The 20,562-nt window shown below is 51.3% G+C and overlaps 9 protein-coding genes across 9 annotated transcripts; 3 read left to right on the forward strand and 6 right to left on the reverse strand.

Moving 5' to 3' along the window:
- Nucleotides 1-11: 11 nt before the first annotated feature.
- On the reverse strand, nt 12-2,381 carry SEPMUDRAFT_147744 (uncharacterized protein). Its single transcript, XM_016904497.1, has one exon. It carries the CDS (start codon nt 1,825-1,827, stop codon nt 313-315), a length of 1,515 nt encoding a protein of 504 aa, XP_016764191.1. The 5' UTR covers nt 1,828-2,381; the 3' UTR covers nt 12-312.
- Nucleotides 2,382-3,309: 928 nt separating this feature from the next.
- Nucleotides 3,310-9,627, forward strand: SEPMUDRAFT_81481 (amidohydrolase 2). The gene is made up of 6 exons (XM_016910276.1): nt 3,310-3,754; nt 3,819-4,105; nt 4,344-5,117; nt 5,207-5,241; nt 5,478-6,552; nt 6,606-9,627. Exons 5-6 carry the CDS (start codon nt 5,642-5,644, stop codon nt 6,778-6,780), a joined length of 1,086 nt encoding a protein of 361 aa, XP_016764193.1. The 5' UTR covers nt 3,310-3,754; nt 3,819-4,105; nt 4,344-5,117; nt 5,207-5,241; nt 5,478-5,641; the 3' UTR covers nt 6,781-9,627.
- On the reverse strand, nt 3,310-9,627 carry SEPMUDRAFT_147745 (DNA ligase 4). Its single transcript, XM_016904498.1, has 4 exons — nt 5,478-9,627; nt 4,344-5,241; nt 3,819-4,105; nt 3,310-3,754 (listed from the first exon to the last, which is right to left on the reverse strand). The coding sequence occupies exon 1, from the start codon at nt 9,470-9,472 to the stop codon at nt 6,893-6,895; it is 2,580 nt and encodes an 859-aa protein (XP_016764192.1). The 5' UTR covers nt 9,473-9,627; the 3' UTR covers nt 3,310-3,754; nt 3,819-4,105; nt 4,344-5,241; nt 5,478-6,892.
- SEPMUDRAFT_37608 (oxidoreductase) lies at nt 3,715-5,084 on the reverse strand (the record flags this gene model as incomplete). The annotated part of the gene is made up of 3 exons (XM_016908674.1): nt 3,715-3,754; nt 3,819-4,105; nt 4,344-5,084. The coding sequence occupies 3 exons, from the start codon at nt 5,082-5,084 to the stop codon at nt 3,715-3,717; spliced, it is 1,068 nt and encodes a 355-aa protein (XP_016764194.1).
- A 578-nt stretch (nt 9,628-10,205) lies between the features above and the next one.
- SEPMUDRAFT_61606 (prolyl 4-hydroxylase) lies at nt 10,206-11,974 on the forward strand. The gene is made up of 3 exons (XM_016909568.1): nt 10,206-10,531; nt 10,607-11,455; nt 11,507-11,974. Exons 1-3 carry the CDS (start codon nt 10,252-10,254, stop codon nt 11,887-11,889), a joined length of 1,512 nt encoding a protein of 503 aa, XP_016764195.1. The 5' UTR covers nt 10,206-10,251; the 3' UTR covers nt 11,890-11,974.
- Nucleotides 11,975-13,346: 1,372 nt separating this feature from the next.
- SEPMUDRAFT_147747 (PLP-dependent transferase) lies at nt 13,347-14,702 on the reverse strand. The gene is made up of 2 exons (XM_016904499.1): nt 14,575-14,702; nt 13,347-14,513 (listed from the first exon to the last, which is right to left on the reverse strand). Exons 1-2 carry the CDS (start codon nt 14,635-14,637, stop codon nt 13,374-13,376), a joined length of 1,203 nt encoding a protein of 400 aa, XP_016764196.1. The 5' UTR covers nt 14,638-14,702; the 3' UTR covers nt 13,347-13,373.
- Nucleotides 14,703-14,972: 270 nt separating this feature from the next.
- On the reverse strand, nt 14,973-16,452 carry SEPMUDRAFT_124184 (uncharacterized protein). The gene is made up of 2 exons (XM_016901893.1): nt 15,993-16,452; nt 14,973-15,925 (listed from the first exon to the last, which is right to left on the reverse strand). The coding sequence occupies exons 1-2, from the start codon at nt 16,076-16,078 to the stop codon at nt 15,175-15,177; spliced, it is 837 nt and encodes a 278-aa protein (XP_016764197.1). The 5' UTR covers nt 16,079-16,452; the 3' UTR covers nt 14,973-15,174.
- Nucleotides 16,453-17,038: 586 nt separating this feature from the next.
- SEPMUDRAFT_115132 (uncharacterized protein) lies at nt 17,039-17,326 on the reverse strand (the record flags this gene model as incomplete). Its single annotated transcript, XM_016901132.1, has 2 exons — nt 17,039-17,142; nt 17,218-17,326. The coding sequence occupies 2 exons, from the start codon at nt 17,324-17,326 to the stop codon at nt 17,039-17,041; spliced, it is 213 nt and encodes a 70-aa protein (XP_016764198.1).
- Nucleotides 17,327-19,161: 1,835 nt separating this feature from the next.
- SEPMUDRAFT_115133 (uncharacterized protein) lies at nt 19,162-20,404 on the forward strand (the record flags this gene model as incomplete). Its single annotated transcript, XM_016901133.1, has 4 exons — nt 19,162-19,417; nt 19,480-19,724; nt 19,792-19,862; nt 19,972-20,404. 4 exons carry the CDS (start codon nt 19,162-19,164, stop codon nt 20,402-20,404), a joined length of 1,005 nt encoding a protein of 334 aa, XP_016764199.1.
- Nucleotides 20,405-20,562: the final 158 nt, after the last annotated feature.

A 20,562-nucleotide genomic window follows, 5' to 3' on the forward strand; every position in this document is an offset into this window, starting at 1 on the left:
ATGCAAACGATGTTCTTCTTCTTCTTACTCTTCTTTCTACCTATGCTATTCGCTGAATTGCTGCAAAGAGACAAAAACATATGCTTTTGCCAAGAAAAAAGAAAGACTTCCATAATACTCCTCCCAAGCGCCTCGCTGTAGAACTAAGGCAAGAAAACAGAAATGCCGACATGCATGGTAATCTTCAAAAAAACAGTCTTGACTCCTCATGCCCGGGTATCTTCAGGATGCGTCCAATCGTCCATCTATTCATCGTCTCCATAACGCATATACTCGTACTCAATCTTTTTTTTTTCGTTGTTCCTGCAGCAATCACGCATTAAGTGACAATCCCTCGACATCCAGGTCCAAATCTCCTTCATAGTCCACAATCTCGGTGTTATGTGGTGAATTCTGCGGACTCAGGTGCTGCGCAGCCGATCTCGAACTCTCTCCCATGCCCAAGGCCATCAATCGGTTACTAGAATGATATCTCGGCAGACTGGAAGGGTAGTGTGGCGGACTGTCCGGAACATCTTCGTACATGGGGGGTTGTTCATCATCCCAAGCAATTCCCATGCCACTCCTCTCAGTCACATTCAGGACGAATTGCGTACGCAACACTCGGGCCGCACCGGTTGGCGTAGCTTGCGTGGGTTTCTTGTTGGGAGCCCATTCCTCGACGATTACCAGTTCCATGGTCATGTTGTGAGTAATCTTGGATCCATTCGGGGCTTCCATTCCGCAATTGGACTTGCTCGCCGGGTTGATGGATGTGGAGAATTCGCCTTCAATGGTGCCGTCTGAGTAGTCGGTTTTCCAGCCTTGTTTGAGTTCATCGTTGCCGATTTCGCGAGTGTGGGTGTGCGCAATTCCTTTGCCCTCGCCTCCTATTTTGGCCGAGTGGGCGGGACACGCGGGTGAGACTGCCGTTTCGTGTTCTTCGATACGCCAGGTCAGTTTCCGGAGTCGCCATCGTGTCTGGGTTTCCTCTCGCTTGGTCGTGATCCCGGTCATGCGGCACTGCACGTTGAAGTCCCCGGTTGGGTGAATCACGTTGGGTAGCGTGACGTGCAGGGTCAGGTTGGTAGGCGGGAAGACACGAACGCTGTTCTTGTCGTTTCCCGGTCGGAGCGCACGCCTGATGATCAGCTCGCGTCGAAACTCGATTTCTTGGCCATCAATAGAGCGCGCTCGCACGTGAAGCTGGTAGTCGATGCTAGTGATGGCACCATGTGTGGTGGCGGGGATGTGTCCGGGAATGACTTGGGAAAAGGGCATTTCGTACATGCCATTCTGGGCCTTGAACGTCTTGGGCTGTCGGAGAAAGTGCCATTCAAACAGGTCGGTGACTTGGGTCATACACTCGCGACACCGGTCCTGCACCGGCCGCTTGGTGGTGGTAGTGCTTTCGAGATACATGATGATGCTGGACAGAGTGGCCTCAGGCACTATGGAGGTGATCTGCACCTGTCCGGAGATCAGGGAGCCGGAGGAGACGTTGGGCGCATCATGCATGAGGATGGGTGGAGATTCCATGTCCAGCCCCAGCTTGATCGGCTTGGGAGACGATGCAGGTGTGTGGGCGCCATCGCGTGCATGTTTGTCTTTGGACAGCGCTCGCTCCTTGGACTTGGCCTTTTCGCTGGAGTGGTGCTTTTTGGCGAACAGCGTGGGGCGTTTAAGATGATCCATGCTCGGCCGACGGACTTCCAACGCGCTGCTGATGGCCGTCTTGGTAGAATGAGGATGAGGATATTTGGGAGCACTACTACTGCCTCCAGCTGTGTTGCTGTTGTCGTCCAGTTGGTGAGGCGATGACCAAATGCCAAAGATCTTGGAAGGCATCTGCGCGGAACTTTCTTTCCCGTGGGTGAGTCAGTTTTCTTTTTTTTTCTTTCCGTTTTTTTTTGGAGCTGGCGGCAAGCAGAAACCGAAGCTGGGGTGCAGGAACACGAGCAGCAGTACCTCCTAGCAACAACAGGCAGGCAAGCGGTCCGCCAAGGTCGAGGAATGTAGACCCGCAGTGATGGGAGTGGAGATTCAGTGGCGACAAACAAAGAACGAAAAAAAAAAGAAAGGCCGTCGACGATCTTTTTCCCTTTCTTTTCTTTCCTTTCCGGTCCTTTCACGAGTTGGTCTTGTGGGTGTTCAATTGCGAATCCCCGGGCCTCATCTTCCACTTGTAGGGGGACTAGAGCTGTCGAGGTGTTGGACAAGTTCGTATTTGTACATGGGAAAAAAAATTTGCGAGCACAAGGTGGATATAATCGAGTAATGGTCGAGTAATGGGCTCATCTGGCAGTGCAACACTGACCAATACATTTCTTAGCCCATGCAAACATGTACCTCATTCTCATCATCCCATTACAGCCAACCTTTCTGGGAGGTGAAACTTTTCCCGCTAGTTCGCCAGCGATCGTCCCGAGCCTGTCACGATCCACCCTCCACCATTGATGAAAAAACGTGCAGCAGAAAAAAAAGTCTTCTGCAGCCTTACCTAATCCGCTACGCAGAGAGCAGGAAATCTCACTCACACACACCAAATGACAGACAGGGCAGTCCTAGGTGTGCACTGCACACCACCACTAGAACAACTGGCGTCGCTTTCTCACGGCATAATTAGGAGGTACTATATTACACCACAGAAAAGCCCTCTTTGTCCCAACGACATGTTTGCAGCCAGACAGCATCTACCTTTCAGGTACCTCCCCTGGGCCACCTCCTAGTAGTCATGACAAAGCTTCATCTAATAAAGTGTCTGTCTCATGGGTACGCCGAGACTGGTGTGTCTCTCTCGCCCGTACCAGCTGCATCGATCAGGTGGTCTCGCATCGTTTCCTTGTTTTATGCGCCTGGCCTACCTCCTACTTCCTTTTCCGTTTGGCCGCGGCCATGTTTCCCTCTCAGACCTGCGTCCTATCCTCCGTCCTTACCTCCCACCTACAGGTACCCGAGCTCTTCTAGGAGCTATGTCCCGTCAGGTATGTCTCCGCAGATTACCTAATCATCAATGATGAATACGGCCTCCACAAGGGCGCAGGGCGACACGCCAGCGTACGTACGTGTGTACAACATACCTGACTGTACAGTACCTTACGCAAGAAAAAGATCCGCGTGTGCGGGGTATGGCGTGATCCTGCATGTCATGATGATTGGGTGGGTAAGATACTCTCTTCGACAATGGAACATGACCTCTTTGCGGCGCTCTTGGTGATACCCTCCTGGTTGATCTTGTTTTGTGGACAGTCACATGAGTGCTACTTGGGATACTCCTCAGCACGACAACTCCGTGGAAATGCTTCTTCCGAGCCAAGCCATACACACCCAGGTTCGCGGATCTCTCTTAGCCAGGTCTTACTCTGTACACCTAATAGTGCGTCTGCCAAGCGGGTGCGAACGCCTGGAGCTGCGGGCTTTGGTGGAGCTTGGACACTACTACTACATTACCTTACCGAAGTAGGTACATGTATAGGTAAGGTAGGTACCTGAGGTATTTTGATGAGGATACATCAATGTCAGCTTCATTACTCACTCCACCTTGATGGTCGGCGTCTTTGCCGGCGTGCAGCTGGCCGTCGCCCTTTCCATCCTCCTGCCGTCGAGGCGCATTCGCATCACTCACACCGCCACTCTGGTTGAGGCACCCAACATGCCGTGTAGCTCGGCATCTCGCCATTCTCACGCCGACAACCACCGGCCGGAGCCGACAGACACCATGGCAGTACAAATGCGTCAGTACGTTGCCGAGAGCCGCTGTTCTAGATAATCTCCACTGTAGACTGTCAGTCCTGTGCACCGCACACACACATCGAGGTGTCGTCGAGTGACAAACTGACCTGTTAATACCTTCGTACTTCTTCGGCCTGCTGGCATCGTACGTGGACGGGATCGCATCAATGAAGCGATCAAAATTGGGGTTACAGAAATAGGCAATCGAGTATCGAGCGGGGTGCACATCTGCTGTTGAGGGTGGCTCCACCACGCGATGCTTGGTGCTCTTGATGGTATCATTGCTCCACCGCGCGAGGAGATCACCTGCATTCACCACAATGGCGTCTTCGATGGGTGTGGCATCGATGTAGTTGCCGTTTGGACTGAGCACCTGCAGCCCACCACGCATATCCTGCACAGCAGCAAAAACAGTCAGCATAGAAACTCAATCGCATCTGCTTCCAGCTTCTTCCGAGAGAGGAATGCATGACGCCGAGTCGTTCGCTTCCAATTGCAGCAGTTCCATGGTCAGATACATGGAAGGCGCTCCCAAGTCCGACAAGATTTTCCATAGGTGCACAGCACGCGTAAGACGCCGCAATTCCACACGTGGCTTCTGCCATATTAGGAAAAAAAAAGGAAAAACTCACCTGAAAAAGACACGTTATACTACCATAATCCGTATGCGCCCCAGCCCTCACCGTATTCCTATTCTTCCTAAACACCTCCGCATCCACCTCGGGATAATGCAACAACCGTAACGTATTATCCCCCGCATCCGTATACCCATCAAACCAATACCCATCAATCCCCAACCCCACCGCAATCGCCCTCATAATTTGCACATGCAATTGCTTCACCAATTCAAAAAATTCCAACATCTCCCTCTTGAACACTTTCCCCTCCCCCTCCTCCTCTTTCCCCTCCTCATCGAACCGATCCGGCCACAAATTCTCACACCCCTCCTGATCCACCCCTTCCCTCCCAATCTCAAATGACTCCTTCAAATCCTGTCCCTCAGCCATTCGAATCCTTTGAATTTCCTCCGGATCTGTCGCATCTGTCGTTTTCTCTCTTCCTGGTTGACTATATCCTCGATTAGCTTTCGGGGTCGTCCATCCCAAGGCCAATTTCTGCTCTGGGGGTCGCTGGAAGAATTTCGCCGAAAGAGAGAATGCTTGGCGGATTTTTTCGCGAGGGATTCCGTGGTTGAGGAGGTAGATGAAGCCGGAGGTTTGGAAGCCGTGTAGGATGGCGAGGGCCGTGGGGAGTTTGGAACTCGAGTCCTTTTCTGAGTCTTGGACGACGGGATGTAAGAAGGCGCTGAAGTCTATGAGGGGAATTTCGAGATTGTCGTGAGATACTGCTGATGTCGCTGCTGGCTGTGTCATTGTCCTTGCTCTGTGCTTGCTTGCTTGTCTAAGGTACGTTTAGTGGTTAGGGACGAAGGACGATTTTGGTTTTCCTTGTGGCAACCAAAAAGAGCGTTTTCGCTGAGAGGATTTCCGTGAAGTCGGATTAGAGCTAGCTGCGCACACCTTTTAGTAGGTAAGTAGGTACCTTAGGTAGTTATAGATTCTGCACTCCAGTGGTTCTAGGCGCATAGGTATCCATGGATAAGAAGGTGACTACTCCGAAGATAAGCAGGCGATTTGCGTGCGGGAACATCCCTGCCTATCGGCTCCGATAGGCAGGTACTGTACAGCTACATGTAGCTGGTTGGTGGGGTAAAATAAAAGGAGAGTCCGTATATTCGCGGTATTATCAATTGACTATTCAAAAAGAACAGCTTACTCAAGTTCGGATTCGCCGCAGCAACAGGAGCAGTGTCAAATAGTGACGAGAAGCCTGTCTTGCTATCCGACTTTTCGAAACATCGGACAGCCACAGATGAATTGCCAAGGCCCGGAAGCCTGAACAAACCAACATCTTCAAGAAGTCGCCCAACATGCCGACAGTCGATGTACATACCCATATGTACCCACCAGCACTCATGTCCGTCCTGCGAGACCGACAAGCCGTGCCCTATGTGCGTCTCTTCCCGGACGACGTTGCATCCGGAGATCGCCTGGTGATTCTCCCCGCAGAAGAATCGGGCTCAACAGCTCGAGGCAGACCCATTGGACCCGAGTACTACGATGTTGCCAAGAAGATTGAATTCATGGATGCTCATGGAATCGATATCTCGGTCGTCTCCATTGCAAATCCGTGGTTGGATTGGGTGGCAAAGGATGAGGCGAGTGAGATGGCCAAACTGGTGAATGATGACGTGGAAAAGATGTGTCGGGAGCACGAAGGCAGGCTGTTCCACTTTGCGACGCTCCCCTTGAGTGCTGATGTGGCGGATGTGGTCAAGGAGGTGGAGAGATTGAAGAAGCTGAAATTCTGTCGTGGCATCGTCATGGGAACCAGTGGCCTAGGTGAAGGTCTCGATGACCCCAAGCTGGACCCAATCTGGCAGGCGATAGAACAGCAACAATTGCTGGTGTTCATCCATCCCCACTACGGATTACCGAGTGAAGTGTTTGGTCCACGAAGTGGTGACTATGGCCATGTCTTGCCGTTAGCGATGGGATTTCCCCTTGAGACAACAATCGCAATGACAAGGATGATCCTGTCAGGTACATTCGATCGTTTCAGAGATCTGAACATGTTGTTAGCACACAGCGGGGGAACATTGCCCTTCTTGGCTGGCCGAATCGAGAGCTGTATTGCGCATGACGCCCACCTGAAGAAGGGGGGCATGATCGAGAAACGCAGAGATATATGGGAGGTCCTGAAGAAGAACATATATCTCGACGCTGTGATCTACGCCGATGTTGGCCTGAAGGCAGCTATTGATGCTTCTGGCGCCGACCGGTAGGGTGACTTGCCCCCCTTCGTAACATTTGCGAGTTGCTGACAATTTGCAGAATTATGTTCGGCACTGATCACCCATTCTTCCCTCCCTTGGGAGAGGACGAGGACCAATGGCTGAGCGTGACCTCGAACATGAGCGCTATCAAGTCGGCCTTGAGTGGGGACGAGAAAGTCGAGCAGGACATACTGGGCGGCAATGCTGTCAGAGTATTGCGCCTCACCGCGTAAATCGCCACACCGGAGGCCCCCTCGCGACGATGAAGGATCGAGGAAGTGTTGGCTCAACGCGGATCAAAGCCTGCTTTTCGGTCAGCATGAAACCTACCAAGCCCCAGAAGAATCAGCAAATGAACATACGTTCTTCGTCAAGTCTGGTCTCCTCGGCCCAACTCTCCCGCACCCAATCCTCACTGACAATTCTGGGCTGCTGAGTCTTGGAAGAAATAGCTCGACGTATCTTAGCCACATCGTCACTGCCTGCCGGAACCACCACGTGGGTAAGATTGCGCTCTTGTAATGAGTCCGCAATCATACCACCTGCAAAACTGTATATACGCTTGGTCTCAGGGCGGGCGTCCTCGAAGAACGCTATAGTCCCAAAAAACATTAGTGCAGTCACTGCGTCTAGCCCGTGGCCATGCTCGTTGAACTGCTGGAGCACCCCGGAAGGCTCAAAATCGTCTTCAAGTTTCGTAGGCATTTCCTTGAACAAGGCAAGAAGATCTTGAGCGGTGACGTCTCGCGCATAGCTATCACCAAATTCATCCACGTTGTCGTCGAACTTGCCCTCGTCTGCCGTGTGTGTAAACTCGAGGTGGTGCGGCTCCAGCGGTAGCAGATGAGCCGGTCGCCCAGCGTCAAGCTCACTTTGCTTGATGCAGTCGAGCAGCCAACAAGGCCTGATGATGTTCCGGTTGTTATTCTTCTTAATCGAAGCCACCCTCACAAGGTTGCGGTCTGCAATGAGGATAGTATCTGGGTCGTTCGGTGCTGCAACAATCTGGCCACCGTTTGCTTTCACCATTTGCTCCAATTCCGCTTTGCTCTTCTTCAGGGGCTTCCCTGCTTCGGTCATGATGCAAAACGCCAATCCTTCGAACACCTGTGTTGCGGGTCCGGCGTAGGCTGTCTGTGTGTCGCACTCCTGTCCTTGTATCACGAGTTCTCGCTTCTGTCGCTTCGTCGTACGCTGCTTCCTTGATTCGTCAACCTTGAGCTTTTTGTCGTGCTGTTGGTCCTCTGCATTGTATTTCAAGGTCATGAACTCATCGTAGGACAGGGCTTGCGCCCAGCTCTTGTCAGTGCGGAGTTTCTTGAATCGGGGAAATCGCAAGGTAAATTTGGTCCTGAACTGGTCTGATTGCTCGACGGAGGCTGCTTTGACGGATACGACAACGGAGTCTTCCGGTTTGATCCACTGGTCTGGTTTCTCATGCTGACGATCACCGCCACCCAATTCAATCCACTCAGTGGGTGGTTTCTTCCGATCCCAGTCTTTCCACTTGCCGTCAGTCTCATGTCGGATTTGCGCGTAGTCTGACGCGCTGAATCCTCCACCGACCTTAAAGAAAGACCAGGTCTTTTGAGGATGAGCATGCGGCTCTAGCCCTGCTCGCCACGCCGACGGAAGATACAGTCCACACAGGAAGCTGCTGTGATGGCCGCCTCTCTTTCCAGACCCGAAGTAGCCACCCACCACGATGCAGTCCAATGATTCGCCAAACTCTGTCATGTATTCTGGCTTTACCTTGATCCAGTCATCGTTACGCTCATTCAGGCGGTACTCGGAGCGAGGGTTCTTCATCACCAGGCCCTCACTTGCCTCGGCCACAGCTTGTCGAAGCTCCAGCTCAACATCCGCGGCTGTTTTGCACTCGAGGTATTTGTGAATTTCGAGACGTCGGTGGACATCAGTGATGCTCGCCTCCAGTGCCGCTCGGCGATTGCGCAATGTGTATTGTGTCAATGGCTTGTCATTCAGATAGAGGCAGTCAAACACCCGGAACAGGGGCCTATGCCCACCAGCGAATGGGTTCTGCTGCTGCTCAATTGCCGCTGTTTTCAACGTGCCAAAGCCAACGATGCAGTCCTCCTGGGCATCCCAAGTAATCATCTCTCCATCGAGAATGATATTTCGCACGCCACTGTTGAAAGCGTCCTTGATGTGCCGTGTCAGCGCTGCGTCGTCGTCCTGAAATCCACTGCCATAAAGATATGTATAGTCCTTTGCTTTGCGTGACCAGAAGCAAAATCGCACGCCGCCTGGCTGCTCATCGTCCTCAATCATGTGCAATTGTATACGCTCACCATCGAGCTTTTCTTCAATCCAGAAAATGGGATCCTCGTCTGTCGGATCCATTCTCGCTATCATCTGCTCGAATGTTTTCATTTGAAACGCGGCCAGCTGAGGCTGGAAGCATTGCATCAACGAGATTCCCCGACTATCACCCTCGAGTCTGACTTTCTTGTCATGAAGCTCCCAACAGACGCGACGCAGGCTGCTCGATATATTGAATAGGTTGTCGGCATCTGGGTGCCAGAGTTCGAAGAAGGTCTTCTCTGTGGCACCAACTTTCATTTGTCGAAGGATAATGCGTATCAGCCACATCAATTCCTCGGCATTCATCCTGGAGTAGAATTCTTCCAAGATAGGTCGCTGGTTCTCTTCTTTCTGTGCCACAGAAAGCCTATCCAGTCGCTCATTGACTTCGGCGACGGACATATCACCAGGTTCGGAACGCATGGGTCGCTTGCTAATGGCATCGAAGCATCGTCCCGCGAAGTCGCCCGTGGTCGCGCTCGTTGACTTGACTCCAGGTAATTTCCAGTGCGTCAAACTATAGCCATCGTCGCTGTTCTTGTCAATCTTGAGGATCCTGATGAGCATCTTGCCCAAAGTCATTTCCTTGAGGCCGTACATGCCTCGGTCTCGATCCTTTTCTGGCACGATGAGACGGAATGCGGGATAAATATCATCACCGACCTCTTTCCGCCATCTTCCGATGAAGCGATCGATAATTTGACGACGGACTTCATTAGGAGCCTGACTGGGCCCTCCATGAGGTCCCAATTTCCTGCGGGCGACTGCTGCCCCTGTGGGCTTCTTCTTGTTGTCATTGAGGGGGTTAAATAGTGTCAAATACAAGTCCCGGAACGGCAACGTCTTGGAGTGGTTGTGAGGACGATTCGGGTACTTCTCATCAAGTTCCTGCTGGGACATGGTGCCATGGCCATACATCAGGACCTCCTCACGACGTGCCTCGGCGTCTTGCATGATGGCGAGGTTCGCCATGTGGAAGCAGAAGAAGGCGATGCGATGTCATCAGATGGAGGGAGGGAGGACAGCACGGCCTGTGTTGAAGCAGGCCGACGAGAGTCAAGTGAAGGAAAGGGAAGGGGAGGGAAGGGTGTGAAGTTGAGGGACCTACCTGCAGACGGGAGGATTGTTGAAGCTGCTGGATGGTTGGTCAGAGGAAGTCGCGGTCGCGTACAACAGGCAACCGCGACCCTGGCTTGCCTGGCCTGTACTGGACCCTTCATTGCTTACGTAAGAAAGATTCCGCCACCACACCAGGGATGTCGTCCATGCAGAAGATTTCAAGGTCCATCAATGATTGCATCAATAATTGCATCAAAGGCCACTCTTTCCCCGTGAATTCTCGCCATCCCACAGTAAGGTGTCTCATTGGGATTCCGGTCATGGCGAAGAGGAAGCGCAACAACGCTCACATGAGCACGGCGTCCAAGAAGCAGGCCGCAGGGACGACGGGCATCCGCACTCCACCGTATGAGGCACACAGTGATGGGCCGACCACAATGGCGTCTGTCGTTCCCGCTGAAGATGTCGAGATCACGCTGGAGACGTTGCAGGCTCTGGCCGCGCATCCCAGCGTCATCAAATCGAAGTCGTGCAAGGACTTGAGGACTGCCGTATTCAATTTTAGTCAGGCGTGTACAACAGGCCGAAATGCCTTGACAGGTAGGTAGTTGAACTAAGGTGATGTTCATTGCCGGTTGTGCTGCACAGGACGTGGAAGCTGATTCGGTATATCAGAGGGGAACAGCCTCACGGCTCGGATATCGGCTGCCCTGACCGATGCGAACTACACCGAAGCCATGATTCTGCTGGCCGAGATGCGCATCCGAAAAGAGACTCCTTCCCTGGGTGCACTCTGTCGCTGGGTGCGAGTGTTGGATGTGATCAGTGGACTGGCCATTCACGTCGAGCCGTCCACGAAGACGATTGCAACCCGCACACCACAGAACCACGAGCTGCGCCAAGTCTTGGACGCAGTGCTGCGAGTGACTGGCCCTACTGATCCCACAGCGCTGGGCACAGCTGCTGAGCCGGGTACGATTGCGTTGCAAAGCACGTGGAACTTGCGCGACGCCCAAGAACCCACGCGCCAGACTCGCGCGAGCGTGGAGGACAAGACCATCTTCAAATCATGTCCGCCCAATCTGAAAGAAAAGTTCCGAATCATCGAGACTACGCCTGGTGTCGAAAGGAAGCCTCCCAATCTCCACCCTGCTGTGCTTTTTGCCTCCCAAGATGACACAGTCCTGCTCACCAACGGACCTCAAACGACAGTGCACAATCATCCGGTGGTGCCGAATCTCCGAATGATCAAGGACGTCCTGTCCCCCGAAGAGTGTTCTTCCATCATTGCTGCAGGCGAGACAATGGAGTTCATCCCAGACGCGCCCATCCGTAGCGATGAGGACACGAGCGTTCTCGCCCACAACTTTTACTGGGTGGTAGACCAGGCCTTCCACGATAAGCTTTGGGACAGAGTCAAAGCATTTGTACCAGAGTCTGTCACAGGTAGACAGGTACGAGGGATCAACAGAAGATTTCGTGTGTATCGATACGTGCCTGGTGCAGAGTACAGATGTCATATTGGTAAGCATCCACAACTCAGCTGTGACCAAAGCTGACTTCTTCAATGCACAGACGGCGCATGGCCACCATCCGGCATCGATCCTGTGACCGACGCATACCAATACGACTCTTCCCCACCAGACGCTCGTCAATCCTCTCTCTTCACCTTCCTGATCTATCTCAATGATGACTTCAAAGGTGGCGAAACCACCTTCTTCATTCCCAGCTGCCAAGAAGGTGTGATGAATGCTTACCCCGTAAAGCCAATCATGGGAAGTGTCGCAGTCTTTCCTCACGGAGAAGCCCAAGGAGCTCTCTTGCACGAAGGAACAGGCGTCGTCGAAGGCGCCAAATATGTCATCAGGACCGATGTGGAGTACGACGTTGGAGTCACAGTGCCACCATCTGGTGAATCTGCAACAGTTGGAATCAAGCGAAGTGTCATTGAAGAGTAAATAGCGATGATCACACGAATGTCATGACCCAAAAAAAGAGAGGGAAATTAGTAGATTAACAACAGAACACCCAACCCATGCCCACCCATCCCTATCATTCTCTTTCCCTTCCTCCTTCCTCTTTACACACCACTCCCTCCTCATTTCCCCTCCTCCATCTCCATCCTCCTCTTCAACCCCTCATTCAACGCCTCAAACCCCTTTTTCGTACCCTCTCCCATCGCCCACTTCATCCCACCCATCACAAACGCCAACGCCCCCGAAAACTGCTCTTCATTCACAAACTTGGTCCCACCAGGTATCTTCTCACTCGGCAAGAATTGGAAGGAATGCTCTCCTGTGAAAATGTAGGGGAGACTTCCTCTCCATTTGAATTCGGAGGGAGTGTTGACCTAAAAAAAGGAAAAAAAGAAAACGTTAACATGATGATGATGATGATGATGATGAGAGTGATGATAACAACAAAAGTAAAAACCAAGCATACCAAAATCACAGGACTGAATTTCATTCCACCTGTACTTTTCCCATTCTCTCCTCCTTCTCCTCCTCTTCCTCCGAGAAAAGTATTCACGACATCACCGGGTTGGAGAGTATGACCTGTGAGTTTTCTTTTTGTGCTTGTGCCTGTTTCTGCGATTTCAATCTTGCTAATTCCAGAAGGTTGATCGGGACTTTTGGGGATTGCCCAGGAGGAGAAATTGGGAAAGTCGAGGAACTGGATGAGTTAGAATTGATGAATGAATGAATGGGTGGGATGGGATGGGATGAGAGACAGATGCATACAACATCTCTGACTTTCTCCGGCGAAGCTGCGATTTCGATGTGCGTGGATAGGAAGACCATTTTTGTTTTGTATATTCCTTATTGCTGTTGTCTTGTAGGTATTGCCGTGATTGTTGTAGATGTATGTAGATGTTGACGTTTTGATATTGAATAGAATATAGTCCTCTGACTCTCTTTACAATCCTCAAGAGGTAAAGAGGCAAGGTAAGGTAAGGTACGGTAAGTAAATGTCGTTGATATTTAAATCCAAGTGATAGAACTAAATATCCCCACAAAGAAAAGCTGAAGGATCAGTATCTATAGGCATCTATATATCAATCCACCTCGGACGTTATCCATCTTCCAAAACGCGACGCTTAGAAGGAAGAAGTTGGTGTGATAGCGCACAATTCGTCCGTCGCACGAAAAATGCTTGTGTGAGATAAGTACATGTAGGGCTGGCAAAACCTGTGGGAGAATATCGGGAAGTCGGATTTTTCAGACTCGCGCTTACTTGGAGAGAGATAGGCGGTAGTACTATAGGTACCTACATAAGGTAACCTATCATGAGTCGACATCCTTCGTGGGCAGCTCAGCTACTGCTGAAAGATGGCGATACGAGATGAATCCTCCCCGCAAACGAGGTACAGTAGAAAGCACTTCTCGTGAAGGTACCTTTTGAGAGAGATCATGGGACTCATCAATATATTCTCTATTTGGTATCATCCAAAAACCACTTCATTCAACACCTTCACATACCCTTCCACCTCCTCCACCGTATTATAATGCAACAAACTCACCCTCACCACGCCATCCACAGGATCAATTCCCAACACCTCCGTACACAATCGATTCGAATACATGGCCCCAAATCGACATCCAAAGTTACTCCTCGCTTCAATCGCATCCACCACATCCTTACTCTTCCGTCCTCGCACCGTAAAACTAATCACTGGAACCCTCTTCTCCCTGCTCGCCGTCTGCTCTCCCCAGAGCGTAAACATATCCGATTTCGAAAGTAAATAACGAATTAAAATCTCCTGCAATTTCTCTTCATACACACTCGAAGTCTCCCAATCCACATCTTCCTCGAGATACTTCACGACGGCAGGAATCGCAGCCGTGAGTTCATAATTCCCCGCCGCCAGACCCAAGAGTTCTTCGAGCGTATCTCGAGATTTGAAAAAATGTCCCAAACTGCGCAGATGCGTTTGCGCGGACTTCGATGCATATAAAGAAGCAATGTGTGGTCCGTAGAGTTTATACCACGAGAAACTATAGAAATCCACGCCCCAGTCAGACACGTCGATGGCGCGGTGGGGCGCGTAAGCGACGGCGTCGACGCAGAAGAGGGCGCCGGGCACGGAGTGGACGACAGAGGCGAGAGTTTTGATGTCGTTGATGGTGCCGAGGATGTTGGAGGTGTGAGTGCAGGTGACGAGTTTAGTTTTGGGACTCATCAGACTCCGCAGGGTGTCCGGGTCGAGCTGAGGGTTGAGTTTGTCCGAGGCGGACCACCAGACCAAGCCGCATTTTCGGTCGAGGGCGAGTTGGACCCAGGAGGCGATGTTGGCTTCGTGGTCGAGGAGGGAGACGATGATTTCGTCCTCGGGAGTGATGTAGTCGTACAATGCTTGGGAAAGGTTACGGAACAGCTGCGTCGTGGAAGGCCCGATTACGACGCAGTCGGGTGTCGTATTGATGTACCTTGCAACGGCCTTTTGGCCTGCTTCGAACAGGTGACTTGATGTTTTGCTGACCGGATAGCTGGCACCCAGTTGCACATTGTTGTTGCTCAGATAGTGGACAATGGAGTCAATGACCTCTTTCAGAACTTGACTGCCACCCGCATTGTCGAAATACTGCCTTGGGCTTAGTAACCCAGCAGGATTCGAGCCGAAGGCGAAGAAGATATCGACATACCACTTGGTTCTTCGACAGGCCAGGAAAGCGGCTGCGGATTGCAGCGACGTCGAATTCGGGCATGTTCAGAAGACTTGCAATGCTGGATACTGAATGTGCTGTAAGCTGTGAGCTGTCGGCCGAAGTTGTTATATCTTGAAGACTCCCAATGTCTAAGTGAAGGTTGATGTGTCAGAGTGAAAACGCCGAACATATCCCGGATGTTATTGGCTATTTCTTCCTATTGGCGTAGAGCTCACCTTATCTTATGCATTTAGGCAGTGTATATATAGTGCATACAAGCTGTGTTAATATACGTACCTAAGGGAATGTGGATGCCTGCGTTCTAATCTGGGTATACGCAAATACCTATCGCATGATTTTCGATGAGGCCAAGGGAGATGTGACAGCGGTCCATGGTTGTAAGGTAAAGTGATTAGCATATTATGTATGATATTATGCTATAATAACCCATCAGACCGCCTAGACTGATGCCTCCAGGACACTCATGCTGTGCGCTATGATTTGTTCCGTACAAGAAGGGTATCGAGTCGCTATCAAATCCTCAACGCCTCGCTGTGGTACTTTTCAAAGTATTCGATTGTGTAAGAGCATTCCATTCTAACGGCGATCGCTCCTCACGTCTGGCCGGAGTTCTGTATCCCTTTGCTCGCGCTTGCTCTTGCTGCCAGAGAACCAACCACCGCGGTCTCCGCCACGTCGGTCTTCCGGCACTATTGCAGGAAGAGGTTCTTGTACACGAGGAGCCTGAGCTTCTGTCCCATTATGACGGCCAAGATTATCCTCGATGTCGCTGTCGTCGAATGCAGTGGCAGGTGGTGGATCGTTAGGCATGTAAATGCCACTCTTTCTGTTCGACATTCTCGTCTGCTTATCGACACCCGCGAAGTCGCGCTCGTCTCTCTTAAGAGAACTGGGCTTATGCTTCCCATCAAGGTGTTCCTCGAGGAGTCGGAGATTCTTGGTGTTGCACTTGAAAGCCGCATCTGCCAAATCACCCACGAAAGGGATAAGGCCGACCAAGAAGTCAATGGCGACGTTGATCATCATGCGGATGAGGAGCGCCTGGCCAAGGCCGCCTTCCACCTTCATACACTTCTTAACGACCAGCAGAGCCAGGGCGACACCGATTGCGTCTCCTGCAAAAGGTACGAGGCCAATAATCGATTCCCAGCCAAATCGGATGCCGAAGATTTCGAACAGACCGCAGTCGAGTTGGTAGGCTCTCTTTCGGACGGAGGCGAGGATCATGGCATCGTGTTCGGGAATGTAAGCGGGAATCTGCTTTTTGACCTTCTTCAGTTTGCCAGGTTTGCGCGGGTCTTCGACGTAGGCAAAGAAGGGGTCCTGCGCGCTGCTGTTAGCTGCCATCTCCCTCGGTATAGATCCCTTTTCTGCGGTATGGAGCACTCACCTGCCCGCTCTCGACCTTCTTGTTCTCATACTGCTTCATGTGCTTCTTCAATAACTTGTTCGCCGCATATTTTCCTACGAGGCCAGCCATTGTCGCGATGGGTCAGGGTCCTGGCTACGTTTGTTGATGTTGGTGTATGTGTGTTTTGAGGACAGCAATCGGGCGGCCGCGTGGTCTATGTATGCAACAGCGCTGGGGAGACCACCGTGAATGCCACCAATAGCAGGAGCTGGTTGGAGGATGATTGGGCGGGAGTGCGCGTCGGGCGGGCGAAGGTGTTTCGAATAATGACGGACCGGGCGCTTGTCGCGATGATGAGGTGGATTTTGTAGTCAGACGCGCGGGTCGCGAATGGATGCGAGAGGTCCGATGCGAGTTGGTTCTACAACAGTCAAGTAAGAGGTAAGAGCGACGTGGCAGCACAAGCGTCTGGTCGATAGCTTCAGGTTATACTTGTAGCTTCCACCATCACCTCATCATGCTCTAACTTTCCAGCCTTCGATCATTCGAATTCCAGGCTTCTTGCGCCTCCTCGCGTGTACGAAGCTATACCGACTCCGTCACTGTGGCTGAGCATGTAGTGATCGACATGGCCAGTGTGGCGACGAAGCAATTCCAAAGCGGCAGAGCCTTTCACTGGTGTGGCTGTGCTCCAAATCCCTCATTCGCAAAGTCATGTGGCGTATAATGTGAAAGTTAGTGAAAAGATCGACGTGGAAGAGAAGCACCAATTACATGTATCTCACCTCCTACTTCTCGGGTAAGATTGATAGAGAACGGAATGGGACGAGGTGAAGAGGTCATATCACATAGGCAAACGCTCGTACAACTTCGTGTTATCACCGTCGTCATCAACATCATCATCTCTCGACCAGATCTGCGTGCATTCCTTTTCCCTAGGTAACTCTTCGTCGGGCATAAACCAGAAACAGAAACGCATAGACCAACCAACGCATGGCAATGACTTTCGTGTTTTCCTCCGTCCGTCCGTTCCCCCCGCCCGCCCGTGTACCCGTCAGAGTCTTCCCTGCTATCCTAGCAGCGTCCCTCTCACTCAAACGTTGTGTAGACGTACAGCTTATACTGCTCGTCCGTCTCGTCAAGCTCCGCCTCAGAGCGCGCTTCAACTGCCTCAACTGCCTCAATTGCTGCTGCTGTTGTTGTGGCGAGTCAGATGTCGGTTGCATGCTGTAGGGAAATACCAACAGAAAGAGTCAAGTTTTGCTTACGGGATCTCTTGATGGGTTCGGCCATTGGTTGCAAGGCAGGCTCGCTGATGGGAGTTGGAGCAGCCATTGCAAGTGGCAGCAGGAGAGTGACTATCGTAATCATCTGCATGGTGAAGTTGATGGGCTGTGGATTGTCTTTTGGAGGTTGCTTTGGATGGATATGATCTGTGGAGGTGATGCTCACGCCTTTATATATGCGCTGTGGCTACTTGTAAGTTGTCTAGCCCATTGCTAGCAGCAGATCCTAGAATACCGGGAAAACACGTATTGCCTACCTGGTGGGGAGGCCACACATAAAGGTTTACGGGCATTTCGTGCTTCCCTGCTCCCTACCTAGCTTTCAATGCCACTCGTTGAGCTGCCGATAGCTGGCTCTACCTTCATATGGGCCAGTAGTGTTTCTCTGAGCTTCGCCGCCGCGCGCCGGAGGCTATGCACTTTCAAGGAATGATGCTACCAGTGGTCGTTGTGCGATCCTTCAGACCGTTGCTGTAAATATACGTGTGATGGCGAATCGTGATCCATGGGGAGCAGCTCGGCTCCACTGGTAGGTTTGTATTTTATCGGCCACGCTACTCGTCTCTGGGCCGACCATGCTGATTGGCAGTTGTCATTGATGTTTGCCATTCTGTAGCATGAACGAATAGGCGGATTCAGTATAGTAGGGCAAGCTACGACTATGACTGTTCGTGTGGTACAAATCCGGCAACTCCATTACCTTGTCTTGCCGGTAGGGTACCTTATGGTATGATGGTAGGTAGGCCTCTCCACGCGGGGCCTTATGCTTATAGTTCATGTTTCATATCAGTATCCTGCGATCGAGATGTGCTTGACGAAGGAGTGATCCGATGAGAGTGCTTCGCAGCCTAGCTGTTGCGGCATGGGTGTGTGAATAGGCCCGGTTTAGAACCATGGCCAGCTTCAAAGGAACGAAGACTCTCGTTCCTTCAGAGATGGCGAGTAGTATCATCTCGGATCAGCTTCGCAGCTCAGTCGCTTGCTTGTCCTTGAGGCTAACGCCTTGTATTACGAAGTTAATGCTGCAAGTTTACGTTGCGTTGTCACTACTGCAGTACAGGTCAAGGTACACAAAGTGTAGCATGTTAGGTAGGTAGTGTTGATTATACTCCCCGAAACTATACCCTTCGTTAGTGCATCTCATACTGTGAGTCGGTGAGGTAGCAGAACATTAGAGAAGTATATCGAGTAGTGCCGAACATCACCAATACGTACGCTTCCTCTTTCTCTCCAAACTGAAGAGGTGAGGTGGTGGTTGCAAGGTCAACGATCGGAGAGACTCCGCTTAATTCTGCACAGACCACATACTACCTTATGTAATATATGCACTAGTAGGTACCTTAGGTAAGGTAAGGTACCTACAGACTTCCAATCCGCATGATGTAGGCAGCTTTCTCTTGCACAAAATCATCAAGAATGTAGTTTCATCACTTCACAGGTCGATCGGCATGCTATCAACGAGAGCCTGTCTACTCGAACGGAACCATCGAAGTGCATAGAATTGGAGTCTGTTCGAATCGGCACGACCCGTCTAGGTATATAGCCCGAGCGAGACGACCCGGTTACAGGTGCTGAACCCAGACAGACTAGATACCATAGGGATGTACCTATCCTGTCGACAACCTACCTGCAGTCAGTCTCAAAGAAATATAGGCTTTGGACGGTAAGACTTGGCTTTGCGGCAAGCAGCGGATCGGCTGGAAACGATCGCAGTCTCAGTCGTACAATAATTCTACTCGAAGTGAGGAAACAGGCTGGTCGTGAGATGGGTAAGGTATAGGCAGCTAGGCAGGCCAGCCCTCAGGACGAACCATGGCTCTATGTCCTACCCCTTCCCTCGACTGAGTCCTGCGCGCGCGCGCGCGCTCTCTCTCTCTCTCTCTCTCTCTCTCTCTGTCTCTCTGTCTCCCTCAACTACTCCCTAATATGAAATTCGAGAAGCCTGACATGTTAGCTCGATGGTATCCTTCAGAGGTATCTCTCGAGGGAGAGGAACTTCTGTCTGGGGCACAAAAGCCACAAAAAAGACGACCAATCAGTAATGCCTACTGGATATTCGCGTGGGTACTCAGTATATCAGCGTCATGCTCTATGACTTGGTCTCTGGCTCGGAAGAGCTGTCACCTATCGTCCTTCGACGATACATCTGTAGCAGATCAAGTAGCTTCATTGAACTGGTATTGTGAGTGCAATACATCCAATATCTTTCCAAGAGCACACGGTCTGACTTCTTACCTTCTATAGCTCCCGTATACAATAACATCAATCTCTCCCTCGAACACGTCCACCTCGATGGGGAGCTCTGGTGGAATGCAAGCAACATCTATCGCCAAGACCCTTCTCCCGAGGTCGACGAGGCATGGGCGAACTTGTATTACAGCAACGCCAATCGCGTTTTCGTCTCGGAGGAAGATGCGATTAAGATGGGGTGGGATCTAGATATACTCGTCAAATGGCCTGATGATCCCACTGGACGCACTTACGTTGCCGTGAGTCGCACAAGTCCTAAAGAACACTCAAACGTCTCCGCTGACTGTCGTCTGTTTCCATCTCTAGGAGATGAATGTGTTCCATCTCGTACACTGCGTGAACGTCTTGCGCCAAGGAGCTTTCCTCGATTACTACTGGTAAGTACCTACATGTACATACCTTTGCCCAGCCCCGCAAGGCACTCACACATCCGCATTTATTACTTCCAACGAATACGCTAACACAAACGGCGAATGGGGAAAAAAGGTACAAACGACCCATCGACCCCTCCTACTGGACCCATTTCTACCACTGCCTCGACATGATCCGACAAGAAATCATGTGCACAGCCTCGCTGGATCTCAACCCACTCGTCTGGGTCGACTCTCAGAACAAGCCCTTTCCCAACTTCGCCATCGACCGCGTCTGTCGCCGATGGGAAGACGTCGTGCACTATCGCGAAGAATTTGGCTTGACTGACGCGCAAATTCATACTATGACGCATGACATGAGGAAGCAGAAGTCTCCGCATCGGAGAGAATTGGCGACTCCTCCAGAGGCGAAGAAGTTGTTTCGCGCGTATGCGAAGTGGAAGAAGTTGGATTTGGAGAGCGATTTTACGATTATTGAACCGGGGGATTATGGGCGTACGAGTGATGATCTTTTGGGGAGGGTTCAGCCTAATCCGAAATCTGGATGATGTATGTATATCCAGAGTCAAGCCTTACCTGTATGTTTCCGACGCTGAGTCAGCAAGCGAAGAGTCGGTGAATTGAAAGCCGAAGAATACAGTATGCTATCGCGCTGTTACCTTACAAGAACAGCCTCGAGCCGCGTACTTCCAACGCTCGTTCCGTC

The sequence above is a fragment of the Sphaerulina musiva genome (assembly GCF_000320565.1).
Source record: "Sphaerulina musiva SO2202 unplaced genomic scaffold SEPMUscaffold_2, whole genome shotgun sequence".
NCBI lineage: Eukaryota > Fungi > Ascomycota > Dothideomycetes > Mycosphaerellales > Mycosphaerellaceae > Sphaerulina > Sphaerulina musiva.